Source organism: Seriola dumerili, unplaced genomic scaffold (assembly GCF_002260705.1).
Source record: "Seriola dumerili isolate Sdu_G_001 unplaced genomic scaffold, Sdu_1.0 BDQW01012616.1, whole genome shotgun sequence".
NCBI classification, from domain to species: Eukaryota; Metazoa; Chordata; class Actinopteri; order Carangiformes; family Carangidae; genus Seriola; species Seriola dumerili.
In genome coordinates this window covers 1-22,661 of record NW_019186871.1, presented here as the reverse complement: position 1 = coordinate 22,661, position 22,661 = coordinate 1, and the positions used below count along the sequence as shown (strand labels likewise).

The following is a 22,661-nucleotide window of genomic DNA, read 5'->3' as shown; positions in this document are numbered from 1 at the left end:
AGAGACGCCGCATCTCTAAAGCCTTACCTGTCCGACAGAAACGCCACATTTCCAAAGTCTTACCTGTCCAACAGAGACACGACATCTTTGAAGCCTTACCTGTCCAACAGAGACGTCGCATCTCTAAAGCCTTAGCTGTCCAACAGAGATGTCGCATCTCTAAAGCCTTACCTGTCCGACAGAGACACGACATCTCTAAAGTCTTACCTGACCAGCAGAGACACGTCAGAGTGGTTCTGACCAACGGCGTCGCTGGCGTTGGAAAAACCTTCTCAGTGCAGAAGTTCTCTCTGGACTGGGCAGAGGGCTTGGAGAACCAAGATGTCAGTCTGCTGGTTCTGCTTTCGTTCAGGGAGCTGAACCTGATCAGAGATCAGCAGTACAGTCTTCTCAGGCTGCTCCATGTTTTCCATCCAACATTACAGAAGGTCACAGCAGAGCAGCTCGCTGTCTGTAAAGTTCTGTTCATCTTTGACGGCCTGGATGAAAGCAGACTGTCACTGGATTTCAACAACAGGAAGTCTGTGTCTGATGTCACACAGGAGTCATCAGTCAACGAGCTGCTGACAAACCTCATCAGGGGGAATCTGCTTCCCTCGGCTCTCGTCTGGATAACTTCCAGACCTGCGGCGGCCAATCAGATCCCTCCTACATGTGTGGACAGGGTAACAGAAGTACGAGGCTTCACTGACGCCCAGAAGGAGGAGTACTTCAGGAGGAGATCCAGTGATGAAGAGCTGTCCAGCAGAATCATCTCACACATCAAGACGTCCAGGAGCCTCCACATCATGTGTCAAGTCCCAGTCTTCTGCTGGATCACTGCTACAGTTCTGGAGCACATGTTGACCACAGACCAGAGAGGAGAGCTGCCCCAGACCCTGACTGACCTGTTCTCACACTTCCTGCTGGTTCAGACACAGAGGAAGAAGAACAAGTACCATGAGGGACGTGAGACGAGTCCACAGGAGCTGACGGAGGCTGACGGGGAAGTTCTTCTGAAGCTGGGGAGGCTGGCGTTTGAACATCTGGAGAAAGGAAACATCATGTTCTACCAAGAAGACCTGGAGCAGTGTGGTCTTGATGTCACAGAGGCCTCGGTGTACTCAGGACTTTGTACTGAGATCTTCAGAAGAGAGAGTGTGATCTTCCAGAAAACAGTCTACTGCTTTGTTCATCTGAGCATTCAGGAGTTTCTGGCTGCAGTCTACATGTTCCACTGTTACACCAACAGGAACACAGAGGTCCTGGAGAACTTCCTGGGGAAACAACATGTTGATTTAACCCTGGATGTCTTCCTGAGGAGAGCCATGGAGAAATCCTTCAGAAGTAAAAATGGTCACCTGGACCTGTTTGTTCGCTTCCTTCATGGCCTCTCTCTGGAGTCCAACCAGAGACTCTTAGGAGGTCTGCTGGGTCAGACAGAGAACGATCCAGAAACCATCCAGAGAGCCATCAACAACCTGAAGGAGATGAACAGTTATTTTATCTCTCCTGACCGAAGCATCAACCTCTTCTACTGTCTGACGGAGATGAAGGATCACTCAGTTCATCAGGAGATCCAAGAGTTCCTGAAGTCAAAGAACAGATCAAAGAAGGAACTGTCTGACATCCACTGCTCAGCTCTGGCCTACATGCTGCAGATGTCAGAGGAGGTTCTGGATGATTTGGACCTGAAGAAGTTCAACACATCAGGGGAGGGACGACGGAGACTGGTCCCAGCTGTGAGGAACTGCAGGAAGGCTGAGTGAGTCCAGACATGATCATTATAGTTATTGATCAGTAGATTACATCAGTAGTTCAGTCAAAATCAGATGAACACAGTTTTCATTTTATTGTATTTATTCATTTATTCTCATTATTCTTAGTTCTGCATCTTAAAAATTACAGTTCAGTCATTCTGTGAGCAACAAGATGTAGATTTTTCACTAGGTTGTGATTTGTTGTGCCCAGGTGTTTCCAGGTGTTTCCAGGTGTTCACAGGTGTTCATAGGAATATAACTGCACATGAGACAACAACAGTATAAAGCCTATAGTGTGTCCAGAGGGAGAGTGCAGTCTGATAAATGTCCTCAGGTGATGTGACCTTTGCCACTGAGGGCAGTTGAAAAATATTACACTCTATAGCCCCCCTTCATGTCTGCCGCAGGCTACAGGAGACATTAGCACCTACTAGCTTAACAAACCTAATATCCTGTTGGTGGTTGAGTTGCATTGTGGGTAATGTTGTCACCTGCTTTTGCTAAAGAAGAAGAATGTTTGAATGTGTGTGAATGTGTTTCCATATATTGTGTTAAATGAGACAGAAACTCAGGTGTTTCTCTCTCTTGTTGCTGTAGAAGAGTCGTATCAGGAAATGTTCAGCTTCAGACAGGAACACAGGTCTGAATATATCAGAGCACAATAGAGGATTCAGTCTCCTTATACACACCAAAGGTCAATATCATGTTCTCTGATGACATTCTGTGAAAACGATGCAGAAAACAGAGATTAAATTGTTCACTGATCTGAACTCAGATTAAATGTTCTGGAGTCAGTTCAAAAACAGAAGACAGTAAAAACAAGATAGTCTCATTCTGACTCTGGATCAAATCACATGATGAAGCATAAACTTGACGTAATTTTCCCTCCGTCTGCAAAACTAAGATTCCCATTAAAACTCTGCAGGTCTGAGAGAGTGAGAGTAATTGTTGTAGTGGAACACAATAAATGAAGATGATCTGAACCACAGATGTGAAGAGCAGATGTTCATCATATTATCATGTTTTCTCATCGTGTGCATTGAGTGTATTTTTATTACATATTGTCTGGTTTTATTAATAGATTTTATATTTTCTCTAATTACAGACTTGATTATTGTGGGCTCTTAGAGACTCACTGTGAAGTCGTGGCCTCAGCTTTGAAGTCCAGCCCCTCCCACCTGAGAGACCTGGACCTGAGTCACAACCCTAACCTGCAGGATCCAGGAGTGAAGCTTCTGTCTGCTGGACTGGAGAGTCCAAACTGTCGACTGGAGACTCTGAGGTCAGTTCACTGACTGGAGCTGTTGTAATCCTTTTTTATATATTCACTTCAAATCTCTGAGGTGTCAGGTTTTCGTTAGTTCGAAAAATCTTTTTATTGAATAATAAGAAACTTGATGAGAATCTTCTGGTTTGATCTTCTGCTGGCGCTGATTTGAACAAGACCAAAGCTGCAGCTCTCTTCAACAAACATGTCTCACAGCTGTTGTTCTGTTTTCATGTTGCCAGAATCATTTGAAGCCACAAACCTTCATATTAAAATACAAACCAAATTAAAGCAGGCCCAGTGGCTGAGGAGGGAAAGTGTAGAAAAGACGAAATTCTTTTCCCCTTTTTCCCCAAAATCATAGTAAATGGAGGTGAGGACCCAACATGTCCTTTATGTTTAGGTATGGCTTCACTTCAAAATTTTCTGTCGGGGTAAAACACCTGGAGACATCACCAGGTGCTGATGTAATTCCAGCAGCCACTGGGAGTAAAAGCTTAGAGGGAAACTTACTAAAAGGAAACAAGATGGATTTTATTAGTTGAGAGTTAAGAGGCAGCTGAAGGCAGGGAGAGACTGGCACATGAGAGTAGACTCAGGAGACTGCTGCCACCAGTCTGAGACCAGATCTTGTGTTGTAGTCAGAAAGCAGCAGGTTGTGTGTGTTGTGGAGCTGACAGCAACATGGGAAAAGGCCTATGAGAGGAAACAGCTCAGATGTATCCGAACTGAAACTTGGCTAATTCAAAAGGTTTCAGATAAGGAAACTAGTCTGGATTGATACAATATCTTTTGCATTGACAGGAAATCAAAAGGAGGTGGAGTACTGATCTATGTCACTTCTTACAGGCCTGTGTTGTCTCTGGTGTCACACTACTTAAGTGTTTTGAATACTTTTTTCTGAACATCTGCCCTGGTGGTAGTGACTTATTTACTGTTATAGGAATCTACCATCCTCCATCCGTCCAGACCTGCACAGTGCGCACTCGCTTTCTAACTTGTCTTCACGTTACCTCAGGTGTGCGCTGAAGTTTCCAGGCTGTTTCCTTCATCCTATTCTGACGACCAGACATCATTTAATTCAAATGTTATTTCTGAAATAATTTCATCTTCGTTACAATCTAAGATTGCTAACGACCGTTTACGTGGCGCTGATTAACGGTTAAGAACACCTGTGAAGAGGAGTGATACATGGAGTTAAAAGTCCCAGTGCTGTTATTCTCTATATCAGCACTCAGGAAATGACTTTCATCCAATCAGATGATTTGGTTGGAACTAACTTTTTTATAATGGGCCACATTTCAGTCACTGTTTCAAACTTGTACCAGAAAAACATGTAAATGAGAACAGCTGTGAATTCAGCTGTATTAAAATACTGTGTGTGTGAGCACAGAGGAGGAGAGAAGCCAACAGATCAAGAGCTGAAACCAGCTGATACTAGACTGGATGTGGTCCAGACAGATTCAGGGTTTAGACCTGGTCTTGTTTATTTCTGTGCTGAGATGAATGTGATGTGAAGGTTGTGTTGACTCTAACCTGCAGACAGCAGGCTGATATACTGATCCACACTGAGGATCTTCATGGTGAAGTCTGTTCTTCTTCTCTGGTTTTAGTCCAGTGACTGCATCTCTTCAGATTTCACCTCTTGACTTTTTAAAACAACATCAGAAACACATTTAATCTTTCAGGTAATAACTAATCTATAATCAATAGCTGATGGTCCAAACACTTTTCTAAGGGTCTGTGGTGTTTGTACTGAATATTCAAACCCAAGTTGTCATAGCAACAGGTTCTTAGTAGAATCTAATAAATGTGGCTGCACAACCTGAGTTTGTATAGATGGAGCCACATGTGGAGCTGGCAGAGTTTAAGAGGTGGAGTCACTACGTCTGTATTGAAGCAGCAGCATGTTGTCATTGATATTAATGAAGCTGTTTTCACTCTTTGTATGTGACTGTTTTTAACCTGCTTCCTGTTGGTTCAGGTGTTTGACTTTCATTTTCTAAACTTCTACTTTCTAAACCTTGAACAAATGATGAAGTAGGAACTTTGTCTCTGAACTCTCATCTTTTATTCTTATTCAGATTGATGAACTGCAGGTTGTCAGAGATCAGCTGTTCTTCTCTGGTCTCAGCTCTGAAGTCCAACCCCTCCCACCTGAGAGAACTGGACCTGAGCTTCAACAAGCTGCAGGCTTCAGGAGTGAAGCAGCTGTGTGGTTTTCTGGAGAGTCCAGACTGTGGACTGGAGACTCTGAGGTCAGTTCACTGTTGTAGATCTTCTGTCTTTAATCACAACTAATTTATCTGGACACAGAACTTGAATCCAGTTGAATCCTGTTTCCAGTTGTTCTTCTCTCAGACTGAGAATGATTCTTCAGTTTCAGATCATTTCAGTCTGTTGTCATGAATAATGTCTGTTATTAATAATTTTTCCTACACGATTTATTCTTTATTCAGATTGAGTTACTGCAGGTTGTCAAGGATCAGCTGTGATTTTCTGGCCTCAGTTCTGAAGTCCAACCCCTCCCATCTGAGACACCTGGACCTGACAGGAAATCACCTGCAGGATTCAGACGTGAAGGATCTGTATGATCTTGTGGAGAGTCCTGACTGTAGACTGGAGACTCTGAGGTCAGTAGAGGGATGGAGTCAGTCCATGGTACTTTCAGCAGTGTTGTACTAAACACAGTATCAGAGCAAAGATGTCTCAGTGGAGTCAGACAGTCTGATGTCAGAGGGCTCTGATAGGAAAAGACTCTGCAGCCGACAGAGATGGAGTATAAGGTTTCAGGAGGTCAGACAGGTATGGAAGAGAGAGTCCATGTAGAACTTTGTACATCATTAAAAGCACCTTAAAGTCTGATCTGATGTGGACAGGAAGCCAGTGAAGGGAAGATAAAACTGGTCAAATTTTCTGGGTGTAGTTGAAATTGTAGCTGCAGCTCTGAACCTATAATCACTCAATAATCAAGTCTCGATGGAACAAAGACGTGAATTAGGATTTCAGCATCAGTCTTAGACATAAAAGACTGAATCTTAGCTCTGTTACGTTGGTGAAAGAAGGTGGTCTCCATGACAACTTTAACGTGCTGAGAGGGTAGGATCGAATGTGACGCCCAGATTCTTGGCTGTCAGACTGTGAGAAATCACAGTTGTGGAGAGTCACTGTGACTTGATCAAGACGACTGTTGTGTTAATGTCTAAAGCTGCTAACTGTTGTCTGTCTGCTTCTCTCCACAGATGGAAAAACTATACAAATGAGACTGAAGAGGACGGTGTGTGTGTGTATGTGTCTGTGTGTATGTGAAGCAGTGATGACTCTGCAGTCTAAACTGATCTGAGTCACACACACAGTCCAGTCCACCATCCTCCCTGTGTGACTCCCCCCATGAAAATCAAGTGTTAATTTGTACATATGATGTTTTTATATATTACAAGACATATCCATGGAGCCAGCAGGTGGTGGGCGGGGCTCATGGCCTGATCCAGATTTCTCAATCAGGAAGTAAGAGGAGATGTGACTCTTTATGTGTGAAAATCAAAACAAAATATCAGTCACAGCAGAGGATTTTTGATAAGTGCCATACAAGCAAAATGTTTTCTTATCTGCCGTTCTGCGTGTTCATGTTTATACTGTACACATCTGACCTGCACCTTGTACACATTTATATCCAGGTGTTTATTAAGTATATTATGTCTAATACCAGCACTTTCCTTCTTCCTCCTTCATTGTAATTTATTCATCTCTGTAAGTAGAGTATGTGCATTCCTATACTGTTTGCACTGAGACAGTTGGACAATAAAGTTGAATGTAATCTAAAAATGATTTTAAAAATAAAGCACAGTTCATATCTAAACCTGACAGATTTTAATTGAACTGAATCAGAGACACTTTTATACTTCAGCTGTTGAAAATGTTTCCAAGTTCTTTTTCATATCTTTTTTTTCTTTTTTTCTGTATACGTAAACTTTGAGACATATTCTGAGATTTGAGACACACACAAGTTTATGTGATATAGATTCAGTCTGAGATATGAGACACATTGTATGGAAATATCTGTTTGATGCTGAATGTCAATAAAAAAAAAGGAAAAAGAAAACGTCTCCAAGTTTTAGTTCAGAGATTTCCGACAGTCACCTGAAGGCAGCAGTGTTCATTACTCCTGGACCTGAACAGTTCTGTAATTGCAGAAGTGAAGAGTCCCTCTGCTGGTCTGGTTATAGCTGACACCTGGTGGTGATGGAGAGAACTGCAGTCTGGTTTCGCATTTAATTTTTAATGGTACTGATTTTAAACACATGCAAACTAGTTTTTCTTGTTTGTAATTACAGAGAGAGAAAGAGGGTAAAAACTGAGCATCCTGAATGACAGGCACACAGAGAAAACCAGTAAACTCGGTCCATTGGGATTCCTCCCAACATGCTTGATGTTCAGTCTGAGAGTTGGACACTTATTTTCAAACACAACAAACGTCGACTTTCAAACTAATTCAAATACAACTAAATTTCCTTCCTCGTGGCTGTTTCCTCCAACATCCAGCCCAGTTACAGGAAATATGGTCACAATCTCTCCTTTCTGAGTTACCGGATTAGAAGATGGCCTGAAATGTTTTTGCGGAACATTATGATGTCACAGTGAAGTTGACCTCTGACCTTTTGGATATAATATGTCACAACACAAGTTATTTGAATTAAATTGTGTCACAATCAGTGTATGAATTAGTGAGTTATGGCCAAAAATGTGTTTTTTGTGAGGTCACAGTCACCCTTGGCCGGGTGCCCTGAGCCACTTGATCAGAAATGTCCCTCTGTGATGGTCGGATTGGGGGGGAATGCATTTTATATTTTGCACCATGTTGCTGTTGAGTTTCTGAGGCACTAGACGTGAAATCGACTGGTTGACAATCATAGTTCCGACCAAATAATCTGGTTGGACGAGATGCAATCTATGAGAATATAACAGCGCTGGGAATTTTAACTAAATGTATCACTCCGCTTTACAGGTGTCAATTAACCGTTAATTAACGCCACATTAACGGTCGTTATCTATCTTAGATTGTAACAAACTTTGCAAAGATGATATTGCTGAAATAATCTGTAAAAAATTAATTTTATAGTTCTATGTTTTCAAGCGGATGAATATCTGCCCTTGTTGGATGAGCCGCGGCTGATATCAGTTAGGTTGTATCAGCAAGTGTTTGTGGGAAAAGCTATCACAACTAGCAAAAGAACGGAAGCTAGCAGTAGCCAAAAGCCTAATGGGGCCGCCTAAAGACAGAAAAAAAGAGAAAAAGAAAAAGAAGCGGCAATAAAAATGTCTCCAGTATCAGTAGCTCTTTCACAAAGCTAAAGACGAAGAGTGGGTTTGAACAGCTACATCGATTTCCACGGAGGATGTCGAGCTAGCTAACGGCGATGATCGCGCGGAAGCGTTGCCCTCTATCTGCTATGAAGACCCTCAGGTAGGTGCCCGAGAAAAAGCTGCACTTGACGGAACAAGCTAGTGACACTTGTGGTAGTGGCGCTCATTTACAGGGGCAGAAGACCCTGCATTATGGGGGTCGATTACAAAATTCGAGGCAATCATGATGAAAGGGGGTTTCAGCCTTTCAGAATCGGGCCGCCATGTATCCAGCCTTACGGAGAGGGGATGAGTCTGGCGGCAAGACACGCTCTCTCTAACGGTGCACTGACGAGACGCCTTTACAACGCTGAAACTTTTATAGTAGTAGTATAGTTTATAGCTTTGCTTGTTCAGTTCTATCAGAGCGTTGCGACGCATTTGTTGCCTGGAAACATCGTGCCGCAGCATCACAGCTTTGCTGGGATCAGAGTCTTTTATATCTGGGGAGCGCAGTTGCACAATCAGAAGATCTGACAGATACAGTAATGTTATCCAATACATCTAGTTTTACTATTGCTAGATATCTTAAATTAGCCTTCACAACCAATGAGGACAACTTTCAAATGCAAGCATAACGTTATATTTCCTCAAAGGAGTTTTGTGAATATTATAAATTGAATTGAAATGTAAATTGAAAAAGTGAAATAAAGTTGTTTTTTTTTAAACAATGAGGACAACTAGCTCTGTTCACTTCAGATGTAATGTTATAATCATCTGAGGTCAAAACGGACAATTATCGAAAAATGATGCCATAGCATTTTGGCGCAAATTTTCATAGAGCTAGCTAGCTAGCTAATTTAGGCAAGCCTATATTAACGTTGATGTACAGTAAACAATATGAAGAGGGGACCGGAATAAGAATTACTTCATTGACAAATAACATTGTTTTACTTATTCGCATATCCACTCGTAGTCCGTGAACGGTCTCCCCTTCTTTCGCAAGGGCATGAGTGGTCCTAAACATGGCTTTGAGTTTGGCTTTGGTCTCTTCTGATAAAGATGTCAGAGCAGTCACGGCAGGTTGAGTGAAGAGAGGCTCGGACTGAGCCCGAGACACTGATTGGCAAACAGCGTGACATTTGCTTCCTTCGTGCTCTCGGATGGTCTCGAGTTTCATCGTTTTATTGCCAACCACAAATGAATTGGTACGCTGCTTTTCGTTAGCATATTTTCTACAAACTGAACAAAACATGATACCTGCCGCCTCCTCGTACTGCAGCCATTCCCTCTGAATCTTCCATTTCTCATTGAAGTTTCTTACTTTTGCTTTGATGTTTCGCCTTTTTCATCCTCCTTTCCATCTATCTCCTCTGTACTCTTTCTTTTTGGGTCAGTCACACTACCCGGTGTGCCTCCACATTGCTGCGCCGGAACACACTGCGCGGGCTAGTGGTGACGCTTGAAGGCTGATTTATACTACTGCGTCAAGTCGACGCCGTCACGACGCAGAGCCTCTGTGTGGATGTGAACCCCCGACACAGAGCCTCTGCGTCCGTCAACGTGCACCTCCAAAAATGTCTAGGCATTTTATAGCAGCAATGTTTTGCTATATTGTGACAAACATTTACCTGCCCCATGGCATGTAGCCCTCCAAAATTAAGTCGCCAGGGGAATATTTTAGTCGCATTTGGCGAGTGGCGACTGTTAGTTTACAGCCCTGCCTGAACCGTTCTGATGTGTGAGTGGAGCGATTTATTGGATTTGAACTCATTTTTAGTCACACTGGGTCAGGTCTGACTGATTGTGTGATGAACATGGGGCCAGTTTCACAAAGGTAGACTTTGACTGTGGCTTAGATATAACAGAGTCCGACTTCAGGTAAACATCTGGGGCCAGTTTTGCAAAGATATGTTAGACTGGTCTGCAGTGTTAGGCCAGTTTTAATTGTTGCTCATTGATCAGTCTAATGTTAGTCAGACTGTTTCACAAAAACAAAGACTGATTTCAAGACGAAAACATTAGACACCTTACCGCCAGGCTAACTCAGGCCTAAGATCAATGTTACCATGGTAACAATCAATAACACCTGCGGATTCCAAGCTCAACTCAAGAAACACAACCCACTCCTGCATCACATCCCATGCGCGGCACATTGATTGAATTTAGTCTGTGTTGAAAATAGCTGTCTGGAGGTTTTTGGACTTACTTCAGGCAGTCTGCTTTCTGCTCCGCTCCCACCCACCGATCACCGTTCACTGCCGACTGTGCTGCACCGCTTCAAGCTTACGAGCAGCGGCTTCCAAAAGAGGGACATGGACCTAATGGACTAATGCTGTTCGCCACTTTTTGGAATTCACTGCTACGACGTGTCCACGTTCATGTCGCACGCGCAATTTGCACAGACTTTGAGACATGTGGCCGGTCTGTGGAGTTGTGACACAGGGTGAGTAAAAAGAAGAACCTTTGATGATGAGACCATAGTCAATGAAGTCGTTCTCACTGGGAGTAAAACTAGAATCACCTCCTCGCGGTTGTATCCCTCCGCCACTTTGGACTAGTTTCAGGTTACATCCCTGTTTATCCAGAGTCATATAAGATATTAACCATTTGTGTGAAGAAGTAATGACTACAGAGTGTTTTATGCCGTCAACATCATCTTGACCTTTGACCTTTGACCACCAAAGTCTACTCAGTTCACCTTGAGTCCTGGTGGACACTTGAGGTGTTACTGAGTATCGTATCCACGAGCAGATAGACAGATAGATAGATAGATAGATAGATAGATAGATATAGATAGATAGATAGATAGATAGATAGATAGTTATTGGCCTGTTTTTAGAGATCAGTGTCAAACACCAAAGGGACCATTAATTTCTCTGTATAATCATAATTTATTGTTTTATGTCTGTCTGTCATGATAAACATTTATAGTGTATTATTTAGTAATCTATAAAACAGTTAAATTTAGTTGAAAGAACTGTCATAATTTAACAGAACAGACTCATGAAATTAAAATAACTTAAACAACTTCTAACTGGGTGAACGATGTCACACATAACCACACACACACACCTACACCACACCCACAGATGAAACAAAGTCATGTGATTTCTTGCAGAGGGGAGGAGGAGTCAAAAAGTGAAAGTAGTATGTGTGTCTGTGTGTTGTTCAGTACGCCATTTTAAAAGGGCAGCAGCAGGAAAACTGTCGACTGAGGCTGGTGAGTGTTAAAACAACATTATTATTATTTTTACTGTCAAAGTTTCTTGAGTCAGTTTCTCTCTGAGGAGAGAAGAAGAGTCAGAGTGAACTTCTGTCCACATGAAGACACTGAGAGGAAAAGACCAAATAAGAATAAGTTGTAGTGTGTGTGTGTGTGTGTGTGTGTGTGTGTGTGTGTGTGTGTGTGTGTGTGTGTGTGTGTGGTGTTTCCTGGTATTTTTGGGTGTGACTCTTCAACATATTGTCTTGACTCTTGTGTGTGTTTTATCTCACAGTCAGTTTTACTGGTTTCTCTGTCAGACTGACTGAAGTCCTGAAGATGAGTGTTTGTGATGAGGACAGAGCAGAGTCTCCAGGACCCAGCTGTCCGTCTATGAGGAGTGATTGGACCAAAAACCAACCTCCAGGTTTCAGTGATGAACCTGGACCAACAGACTCACAGTAAGAGACCTTTAAACTCTAACAGTGTTTAGTGCAGAGCTGCTGCAGATCAACACTCACTTCCTGTTACAGCTGCTGTAGGTGAAGCAGATAATAACCTCAGTGTATTCATACTGACTGCTGAGGTCGCTGGTTTCCTGAGAAATATCCAAACAAAGAATATTCTGACTTTTTACTTTCCATATTTCTCCTTCAGCTGATGAACACGAGATTATAAGAATGTCTGTAATTAAAGGGCCGAGTGGAGCAGAGTGTACACAGTTAGTTTGTTTTGATTAAATCTACAGTGAGCAGCTGTTTCAGGGAATTACTGATTCTTTTTAAAATGAAAACTATATATATATATATATATTATAATATATATTATATATATATATTATGATCTTAAATGTATATGTAAAGATTTACATTTTCAGTAGGAACCAATGGAGTCCAGGAAATGAGTGATTGTGTGGAGGAAGAGGAGCAAGGAGCAAATATTTAGTCAGAATTATTGACTAAATATCAAATATCCTGCTGTGATAAACCCTGAGAACTAGGACAGTCTCTCCTGAACTTAATTCATTTTGTTCTGTATTTTACATTGTGAACTCTAAAGCTGTTACTTCAGTGTCACTTCGGTGTAGAGCTGCCATGGCAACCGGAACAACGCTCCGCCATTTTTATCCTCCGAGTGATGCAATAAATGATCCACAGTTCACATAATCCGGTGAAATATATTTATACGTTGTTGAGCAGTTGAAGTCATCACTAAATCACATGTTGTGTAGAGAGATAATAAAACAAATGAAATGGAAAGTTTTCATATTGACATTAACAGTGTATTGATTGATTTCCAAACTTCAATCGTGTATTGAGTAACACGCAAGAAAACATGAGCTTGACATTAACATTGACTCTGTCATCAGAGAATTGATCAGTGATCGATGTGATATAATTAAAAACATGTTTGTGTTTGCAGAGGTCAGAACCACAGACTGAGAGCAGAGTCTCCAGGACCCAGCTGTCCATCTGTGAAGAGTGATCGGACCAAAAGGGAACCTCCATTCTTCAGTGATGAACCTGGACCCACAGACTCACAGTAAGAGACTGTTCCTACTGTAAACTGAGCTGAAGATGATTCAGTTACAGAAATATTTGAAGGAAACATGAACATAGATATAATAAATAGATTTATAAAGCAGAACGTTCTCCTGTTACTGTTTCATCAACCTGAAAGTTGGTGCACGAACACGAGCCTGAATGCCACCTCTCCAGTTTCCATAGGTGGATTCAGACACGCCCACAATCAGCTGATTTCATATGAACAGCTCTGAACGCTCCACCAGTCTGTAGACCTGTGAGTGAACAGAAGGACAGAGAAGAAACAGTGTCTCCATGTTGGAGGAGACACTTTAATGCAGGGGTCACCAACCTTTTTGAAACTGAGAGCAACTTCATGGGTACTGAGTCATACGAAGGGCTACCAGTTTGATACGCTCTTCTGAAATAACACATTTGCTCAGTTTGCCTTTAATTATACATTATTAATAATGATTAATGATACTCATCTATGTGAAGACACTGATCACGTTAATGATTTCTCACAATAATTATCAACAATAACAACAAGGTGGGAAACAGATATCAATATTCAGAACTTTATTAATCTCAGTAATTGTTAAATTTTCAGATGATCACTTACATCACTACATTTCATAGGAAAAATGTCCCATTTTCACTAGCCACTGACAAACCTTTTTAACAAACCATGAACTATGTTGCACCATGTTCGTCCACCAAGTTATCAATTATGTAATGTTAAAGAAAAATTAACTTACATATTTTTAAATAAGTCTTGTCACATTTTGAATTAATGACCAAATCTGCGGCATTTTTAACAAAATTATAACTGTTACATGTCATGAACACACTTTTAAATTGAACACAATTCTTCAATATTTTAATTCAAATTTGCCATGGCACTGCCATCATCTGGTATCTGTTTCTTTGTTAGTGGGAAGACTGGCATTGCATGCTGTTCACCAGTGTACTGTAATCTGGTGTGTAACTTGACACTGCAACTGTGAGTGAGTCTTTCAGATGTGCATCAGTGAGGCGTGTTCTGTGTTTGTTCTTGATGAAGTTCATGTCAGAAAACACTGATTCACAGAGATAGGTTGAACCAAACAGGCTGGCAACCTTCATAGCTGCTGTGCATACACCACTGTACTTCTCTGTGTCAACAAGGCACCAAAAGTTTGGTGCAGCCTGGTGGGCTTTGAGGTGGAGGTCATTTTGCAATGTTATGATTTTAATCTCCACCTGTCCAGCATCCAAGTTGAACGTTGCACTTAGTTTCTCAGCAAAGCATGTTGTGTCCACATTCATGAAAGGATTGGAAATGAATGACACACATAGCTCAAGCTGATCAAGGCCACAAAACCTATTCTCTTGCCCAAGTCTGTTTATGACTTCACAGTACTTTTCTGCAACTTTGTCAAATGTCTCAGATGCAGAAGCATTGTCTTTCAGCACCGACTGCACAGAGGGAAAGTGCAGCACCTTTTTTCTCTGTAAATGAAATGTGAAAATGTTCATCTTGGCTTTAAATGAATTTAAAGCACTTATCATATCAACAACAGTCTTATTTTTGCCTTGCAGCTCACAGTTCAAGTGGTTTAGTTTCCCAATAATGTCTGTCAAAAATGCAAGGTCAAGTGTCCACTCTGTGTCCTCTAGCAGTGAGACATCTTCGCCTCGGGACTGCATGAACTCTTTGATTTCACCCAAAAGTGACAAAAAACGAAGTAAAACTCATCCTCTGCTGAGCCATCGGATTTCAATGTGTAGCAGCAGGTCACCATATTCAGCTGACATCTCCTCCAATAGCACCTTGAAAATCCTGTGCTGTTCTGCTTTGGAGCGGATGTTGTTTATGATTTTCACAACGGGAGTCATTACATGCTCAAAGCCGATCACTTTTGCACATAACGCCTGCTGGTGAATGATGCAGTGGTAATGCAGAAATTTTGGGAAGTCTGGGTCACCTTTACAGTGAGCGATGAAACCTGTATGTCGGCCGATCATAGCAGGAGCCCCGTCTGTAGTCACCGCTACCAGCTTTTCCAATGGTACCTTTTTCTGTACGAAAAACTCCTTCACCGTTTTATAAATGTCAACTCCCCTCGTGGTTGTCTTTAAGGGCAGTAGTGTCAGGAGTTCTTCTCTTGTGGAGAAATCTTCAAACACCATCCGGATAAAAATCAACAGCTGTGCTGTACTGCTGCTGTCCACGGACTCGTCGCACTGGATGCTAAACCACCTGCACTTTGCCAGATCCCGGTCCAGCTGATCGGCCAAGTTACCAGACATAGCTGACACTCGTCTAGCCATCGTAGATGCCCCCAGTTGGACGTCGGAGAGAGTGGAGATTAGATCGGTTCCATTTTTCTTGTTCTTTAAGTACAGTGTAGCAAATTATTATCATTTGAGCTTCTTTGACAAACGTCTTCTCCGTCTAGAGAACAGTTCTCTTCTTCTCCATACTCTTGGTTCAGTAAACATATGTTTGTAGCAACTTTACGATAAAAAAAGGGGACTGATGAATACCATTTTATGCTGCCAAAAAAGGGGGGGGGAACGATTTATGAGTTTTTTAATGGCTTTACTTTAGCTGAGGGTTCTGCTATTGCTGATTTGTGGACTACTTTATCCGTCCTATTCGTTAAAAACAGACTTATTGCTTCGCCTCTCAAAGCTGCTTCCACGGGCTTTTTTTTTTTGCCTTGTAGTCGGACGCTAATAAATACCCGGTGGGATAGTGTTTAGCATGGGTAAGCTTTTGATGACCAGACTCGTTAGTGTAATATGGGCTTAGTGCTACTCATTTCCACATACATGTGTACGAGTGGTGTTATGTGCCACTTTTTCATCTCGATTTCGCCCACAAAGGTATCGCCCCGCAAATGAACACACATCAGGTTTCTATTTGTCATTCTTCTATACAGTTTCTGTTTAAAAATAAAGAATCCTCTCTCCCATTTTCGTTTATTGAAAGCTGATTAAGTTTACCCTTTTTCTTTTTATTTTCTTGGGCAATTATTTTATTTGGGCTATAGCAAAACTAGAGCAATTCAGCGGACTCACGATCATTTTAGTCTGCGCACACCTGCTTTAGCTTTATCTCTCCATAGTGACCACCCTGGTTTTTGTTCGTCGCGCACGAACAATTACTTGAACCTTGAAACTTATGTAAGTAGAGTCAGAGTTCCATCTCTTATTACTGTACACATTTCCAAATATAATATGTTATAATGAACTATTTAAGAATTATGTCATCTTTTAAATTTCTATATATGAAATGGGAAACAGTGTTGATTTAAAATAAGATAAGAGCTAACAGTGTGAAATAAAATTATAATTTTATTTTAGACGCAGCTCACTAGTGGAGTTGCAGATTTTTAGAACAGTGCGTGCGGGTGCAACTCATGGTGGTCCTTTGGGGCAGCTCCTGGTGCTCACACAGGCACTTGTGAGTGACCTGTTTGATATGAGCTGGTTCATATACAACGTCTGAGCTCTTTAAGATTAATAATACAGTAAATGATTAGAGTTTAAAGGACAGAGAGTAAACCTCATTTTTGGGCCTGGCCGAATGTATTGTGAATTTAATTTAATCAACATTTTCCTAACCTGCCGGTTATGGAGATTGTAGCAGGAATAGAGCCAAGGTGAGGGGAGCGGAGCTTTGGAGTGGAGGCACACTGAAACCACCTCAAATGGGATACTGTCCAAATATACTGTGATATTCCACAGTTTGTGCATAGACACAATGATCGGTAGGTCAGCGCCAAATGTACCACTAGCAGGACGCCACACCCGAGGCTTATCATACGAGCTCTAGACGTATATGAATAGCGTAGCCCTTATCCATCAACAAGGGGTCGGTAAATTGAAACTTTTTTATGCCTTCGATATATGAAATTTTATACTTACGTATAGTTCATTATGACATTGTTGAATCCGAGCCACCATATAACCTCCAGTAGCATGGATACTCTTGAAAGTGGTCCAGCACGTTAATAAGCTGTCCTTAGCTTCTCTTTCTATGCTTCTAGGATACGAGACTCATCATTTTACTTAGAACCTTACGCCCCTTCTAAGAGGTTTTCGGCTCAGCCAATTCAAAACCACAATGATGTCTGATCATTTGTTGGACTTGTTTGACATGTTCTTAGTGATTATCGCAATAAAGATATTTCTTTTTACAGGAGAAAGGAGAGGTAGTGAGGTGTCTCTCATCGTGGAGGAAGCAGTTTCGCAGCTTGCTGCTCTGTGTCATGGAACGCGTCCTCCATTTGAATGGAAATCCAGTCTCTACCACCTTGTGACACTGGATCTGCAGACTGAGTGAACATTTTTCATAATACATTACGAGAGGAGTCTACGATCTGGGTGATATTCTATCGACTCCTCCTTGTCATCCATCGGTGAAGACAATAGACAGCACATAACAAGTCCTTGTGTGTACCTGTTGCGTGTCTATCTTTACCACCAGTCAGAGATTCTCTTGCACTTGATATTTCCCCTTGAGAATTCTTGTAATGATCGATATATTACTGAGGGATAGTTGTGATATTTTACATGAATTTTTGTTGGGTTTATATCATATCACGAGAGTCAAATTTGGACATTTAAGAACAGTATTATTTAATTATTTAAAACTACAATTCACAAATATTTTTTCTTTGTTTAGTCCTTTTTAGTTTTTTTCTGCAGCTGGATGAAATTTTATTATTCTTTAATTTCTCTTCCTCATATTCTCTACTGAGGTCTCTTCTTTTTCACGTGCAGAATGTGGTCTGCAGGAGTTTTTACATCAACATAAAGATCAGTCCCTGAGGAGCAGATGTGAACGTGTGAACTGAAGGAACTGATGGAACAGCTAAAGATGGATACCGCTCCCAACCAGGATCTACACTGCGAGAGTTCTCTACATTCGCGGAGGTGTAACAGTAAGTGAAAGAGGTTAATTACCCCAACATGAGGTGAAGCGGCACGCTGGAGACAACTTCCAGAAGAAGACTCCTTCCAACTGACGCTCCAATCAGGTGTGCTTTACACTGATCGAGTCTTACAAAAGCCTTACTCCTGACTTCAACAGAGACTCGGCTGCATCTCCAAAAGTCTTATCCTGTTATCGACACGATGAGACGCCCGCAGTCATGATAGAGCCTTCTACACTGTCCGAACCACAGTTACGCCACATTAAACTACTAGTGCCATTACCTGATTCCCGACAATACAGATGCCGCATTTGCTAAAGCCTTACCTGTCCGACAGAGACAACGACATCTTTTAAAAGTCTTACCTGTCCAACAGAGACGTTTGCAATACTCAAAGCTGTCAGCCTGAAAACCAACAGAGATCTTCACCAATTCAGGAAGTGGGTTCTGCACCAACGGCGTCTGCTTAGGCGTTGGAAAAACTCATTCTAGTGCAGAAGTTCTCTCTGGACTGGGCAGAGGGCTTGGAGAACCAAGATGTCAGTCTGCTGGTTCTGCTTTCGTTCAGGGAGCTGAACCTGATCAGAGATCAGCAGTACAGTCTTCTCAGGCTGCTCCATGTTTTCCATCCAACATTACAGAAGGTCACAGCAGAGCAGCTCGCTGTCTGTAAAGTTCTGTTCATCTTTGACGGCCTGGATGAAAGCAGACTGTCACTGGATTTCAACAACAGGAAGTCTGTGTCTGATGTCACACAGGAGTCATCAGTCAACGAGCTGCTGACAAACCTCATCAGGGGGAATCTGCTTCCCTCGGCTCTCGTCTGGATAACTTCCAGACCTGCGGCGGCCAATCAGATCCCTCCTACATGTGTGGACAGGGTAACAGAAGTACGAGGCTTCACTGACGCCCAGAAGGAGGAGTACTTCAGGAGGAGATCCAGTGATGAAGAGCTGTCCAGCAGAATCATCTCACACATCAAGACGTCCAGGAGCCTCCACATCATGTGTCAAGTCCCAGTCTTCTGCTGGATCACTGCTACAGTTCTGGAGCACATGTTGACCACAGACCAGAGAGGAGAGCTGCCCAAGACCCTGACTGACCTGTTCTCACACTTCCTGCTGGTTCAGACGCAGAGGAAGAAGAACAAGTACCATGAGGGACGTGAGACGAGTCCACAGGAGCTGACGGAGGCTGACGGGGAAGTTCTTCTGAAGCTGGGGAGGCTGGCGTTTGAACATCTGGAGAAAGGAAACATCATGTTCTACCAAGAAGACCTGGAGCAGTGTGGTCTCGATGTCACAGAGGCCTCGGTGTACTCAGGACTTTGTACTGAGATCTTCAGAAGAGAGAGTGTGATCTTCCAGAAAACAGTCTACTGCTTTGTTCATCTGAGCGTTCAGGAGTTTCTGGCTGCAGTCTACATGTTCCACTGTTACACCAACAGGAAGACAGAGGTCCTGGAGAACTTCCTGAAGAAACAACATGTTGATTTAACCCTGGATGACTTCCTGAAGAGAGCCATGGAGAAATCCTTCAAAAGTGAAAATGGTCACCTGGACCTGTTTGTTCGCTTCCTTCATGGCCTCTCTCTGGAGTCCAACCAGAGACTCTTAGGAGGTCTTCTGGGTCAGACAGAGAACGATCCAGAAACCATCCAGAGAGCCATCAACAACCTGAAGGAGATGAACAGTTATTTTATCTCTCCTGACCGAAGCATCAACCTCTTCTACTGTCTGACGGAGATGAAGGATCACTCAGTTCATCAGGAGATCCAAGAGTTCCTGAAGTCCAGGAACAGATCAGAGAAGGAACTGTCTGACATCCAGTGCTCAGCTCTGGCCTACATGCTGCAGATGTCAGAGGAGGTTCTGGATGAGTTGGACCTGAAGAAGTTCAACACATCAGGGGAGGGACGACGGAGACTGGTCCCAGCTGTGAGGAACTGCAGGAAGGCTGAGTGAGTCCAGACATGATTATTATAGTTATTGATCAGTAGATTACATCAATAGTTCAGTCAAAATCATGTAAACACAGTATACCTGTATATAACAGTAAATGCTGTGAGGGCCAAAATGTAGATTTTTCCGTTGGTTGTAATAAGTTAATAAAAAATTAGTTAGTTAAATTGTAATGAATTGTTAAATGATACATTTATTTTTTAATGTTCTATCTATGTTGTCTCTGTGGCTCTCATGTGGAGACATCACATACTGTAATAGGGGGGNATCAGTAGTTTAGTCAAATTCATGTAAACACAGTATATACTTGTATATAACAGTAAATGCTGTGAGGGCCAAAAGATCCATGATTTTCCTGAGCTTCTTTAATGCCAGTTGTCTAGGTTGCCCATAACGTTCATCAAGAGCTGCAATGGCTTGGGTGAGAAGCACAGGAGAAAGAAACAAGAGGCTGAGTAGAGTTTTCAGCTGGAGGATTCAAAGGCTGAACACATGGACTTTGTGGGTGGCCCTTTGGTAGTGCTAAAGAAAAGCTAGAAGTTAGCAGGTCTCATGAAGAGAGGATTGCCGAGGCAGACCAGGTGAATGAACTGCAACATCAAGGATTGACAAGTTACGGAAATGGGCATTGGAAAGGCAACAGCAACAGGATGATGGACAGGAGTATGACTAGTGTTGTGGTGATTTAACACTTGGAAATTGAACAGCTTGCTGCTCTACTTGAGGAATTGCCAGTAGGTTGTGTGCAGGGTCTCTCTTCCCAGTAGACGACTCACATTTGGATGAATATTTAGAGGAGGAATGAGGGGTAGAGGATCTATCCATGAGACGCTGAATACCTCTCATTATCACTAAAAGTTCCTTCATGATTTCAACCTGAATATTCAGCACAGGATCAGCCAAATCAGTTGTGTCATCTTCCCTTTGACTGTCAGGTTCATGTCTCCTGTGTTCGACTTGTGTCTGTTGTATGATGACACGTGCATTCTGCTTGACATGTATCACCTCTAGCTTCAGGATATTGAACTTAATAATCGTCTAGATGAGGGGTGGAGTTTCACGACCAGAACGGTGAAGAGTTTCACCTAATAACTGTGAATCCATGACAATAGTAGGATCCGGCTCCAAGGTGAATGTGAATGAGGAGGTTCAGAATGAAGGGTTAACTATCATCACGGGTTTGTTCAGTTCGTTGGCTGGTCTGTACTTGGTTGTGCTTCGACTGGACTGTGGTGGTTGTCCTGGCACTGGGTTTCACTCGACTGATTCGGCCTATTATGAAGTAATGGTCGATGCGAGTCCCCTTGCCTGGCTCCCCTAGACACTTTCTCTTGCCTTGAAAGGTTTATTTTCAAGTCTAAAAAGGATTTCTAAACATGAAGGAAGAACACACATGGGCTGCTGAATCAGAACTGCCGCCCTGTGCAAAAGTGAAAAGAATGAATGATTGGAGTCTAGGAGTGAAGTCTTTAAATAACCCTGGGGTGACCAGGTAGCCCCATCAGGTAATTGAGGAAAGGAAAAGAAGTGGAAAATGAAAGACATGGTGGAGTTTTAAAGTCTCCATATATTGTGTTAAATGAGAGAAACTGTTTTCTTTCTTGTTGCTGTAGAAGAGTCGTATCAGGAAATGTTCAGCTTAAGGCAGAAACACAGGTCTGAATATATCAGAGCACAATAGAGGATTCAGTCTCCTTATACACACCAAAGGTCATTATTATGTTCTCTGATGACATTCTGTGAAAACGATGCAGAAAACAGAGATTAGGTTTAATTGTTCATTGCGCTGAACCCAGAAGAAATGTTCTGGAGTCAGTTTAAAAACAGCGGACAGAGTCAAATCAAATCACATGATGAAGCATAAACGTGACGTAATTTTCCTTCCATCTGCAAAACTAAGATTCCCATTCATCCAAGCTCTGCAGGTCTGAGACAGTGAGAATTATTGTTTCGTGTCAAACACAATAAGAGAAGATGATCTGAACCACAGATGTGAAGAGCAGATCATTAGCAGAACATTATCTTGTTTTCTCATCATATACATTGAGTGTATTTTTTACTACAAGTTGTCTGATTTGATTATAACAGATTTTATATTTTCTCTAATTACAGACTTGATTATTGTGGGCTCTTAGAGACTCACTGTGAAGTCGTGGCCTCAGCTTTGAAGTCCAGCCCCTCCCACCTGAGAGACCTGGACCTGAGTCACAACCCTAACCTACGGGATTCAGGAGTGAAGCTTCTGTCTGCTGGACTGGAGAGTCCAAACTGTCGACTGGAGACTCTGAGGTCAGTTCACTGACTGGAGCTGTTGTAATCTTTTGCATATATTAATGCAAATATTGCATATATATTTTAAGTGGTTCTTACATCCTTTTAACAGTATTCAATTATGAATTGTCATTATTATTATTGTTATAACATTACATTATTATTACTATTGTTATAATTATTGTTGATATAATTATTAGGTGTATTATCATTGTAAATTCTCTTTCTAGTCTTATTGACTGAAAAAAGCAATCTCACAATATGTTGTCAGTTCACAAAATTTTCTTCCAACTTTTTTGACGTGCTACTAGTCCCACGCCGTTTGTCATAGAAACACCATTCAAATGTCAAAACGTGCACCTCAATGAGGACATTATGGACATTACTTTGCTGGTTCAAATCAGCTGATTAGAGACTCCTCTGATGT

At 42.0% G+C, this 22,661-nt stretch overlaps 1 protein-coding gene and 1 pseudogene across 1 annotated transcript; both read left to right on the top strand.

Annotated features, from left to right (window-relative positions):
- Positions 1–5: 5 nt before the first annotated feature.
- Positions 6–6,474, top strand: LOC111240138 (protein NLRC3-like; the record flags this gene model as incomplete). Its single annotated transcript, XM_022770128.1, has 5 exons — positions 6–1,744; positions 2,845–3,021; positions 5,091–5,264; positions 5,466–5,639; positions 6,249–6,474. Coding segments are annotated over 5 exons (2,331 nt in total), but the record flags the coding sequence as incomplete, so codon positions are not given.
- Positions 6,475–17,947: 11,473 nt separating this feature from the next.
- On the top strand, positions 17,948–22,280 carry LOC111240139 (annotated as a pseudogene).
- Positions 22,281–22,661: the final 381 nt, after the last annotated feature.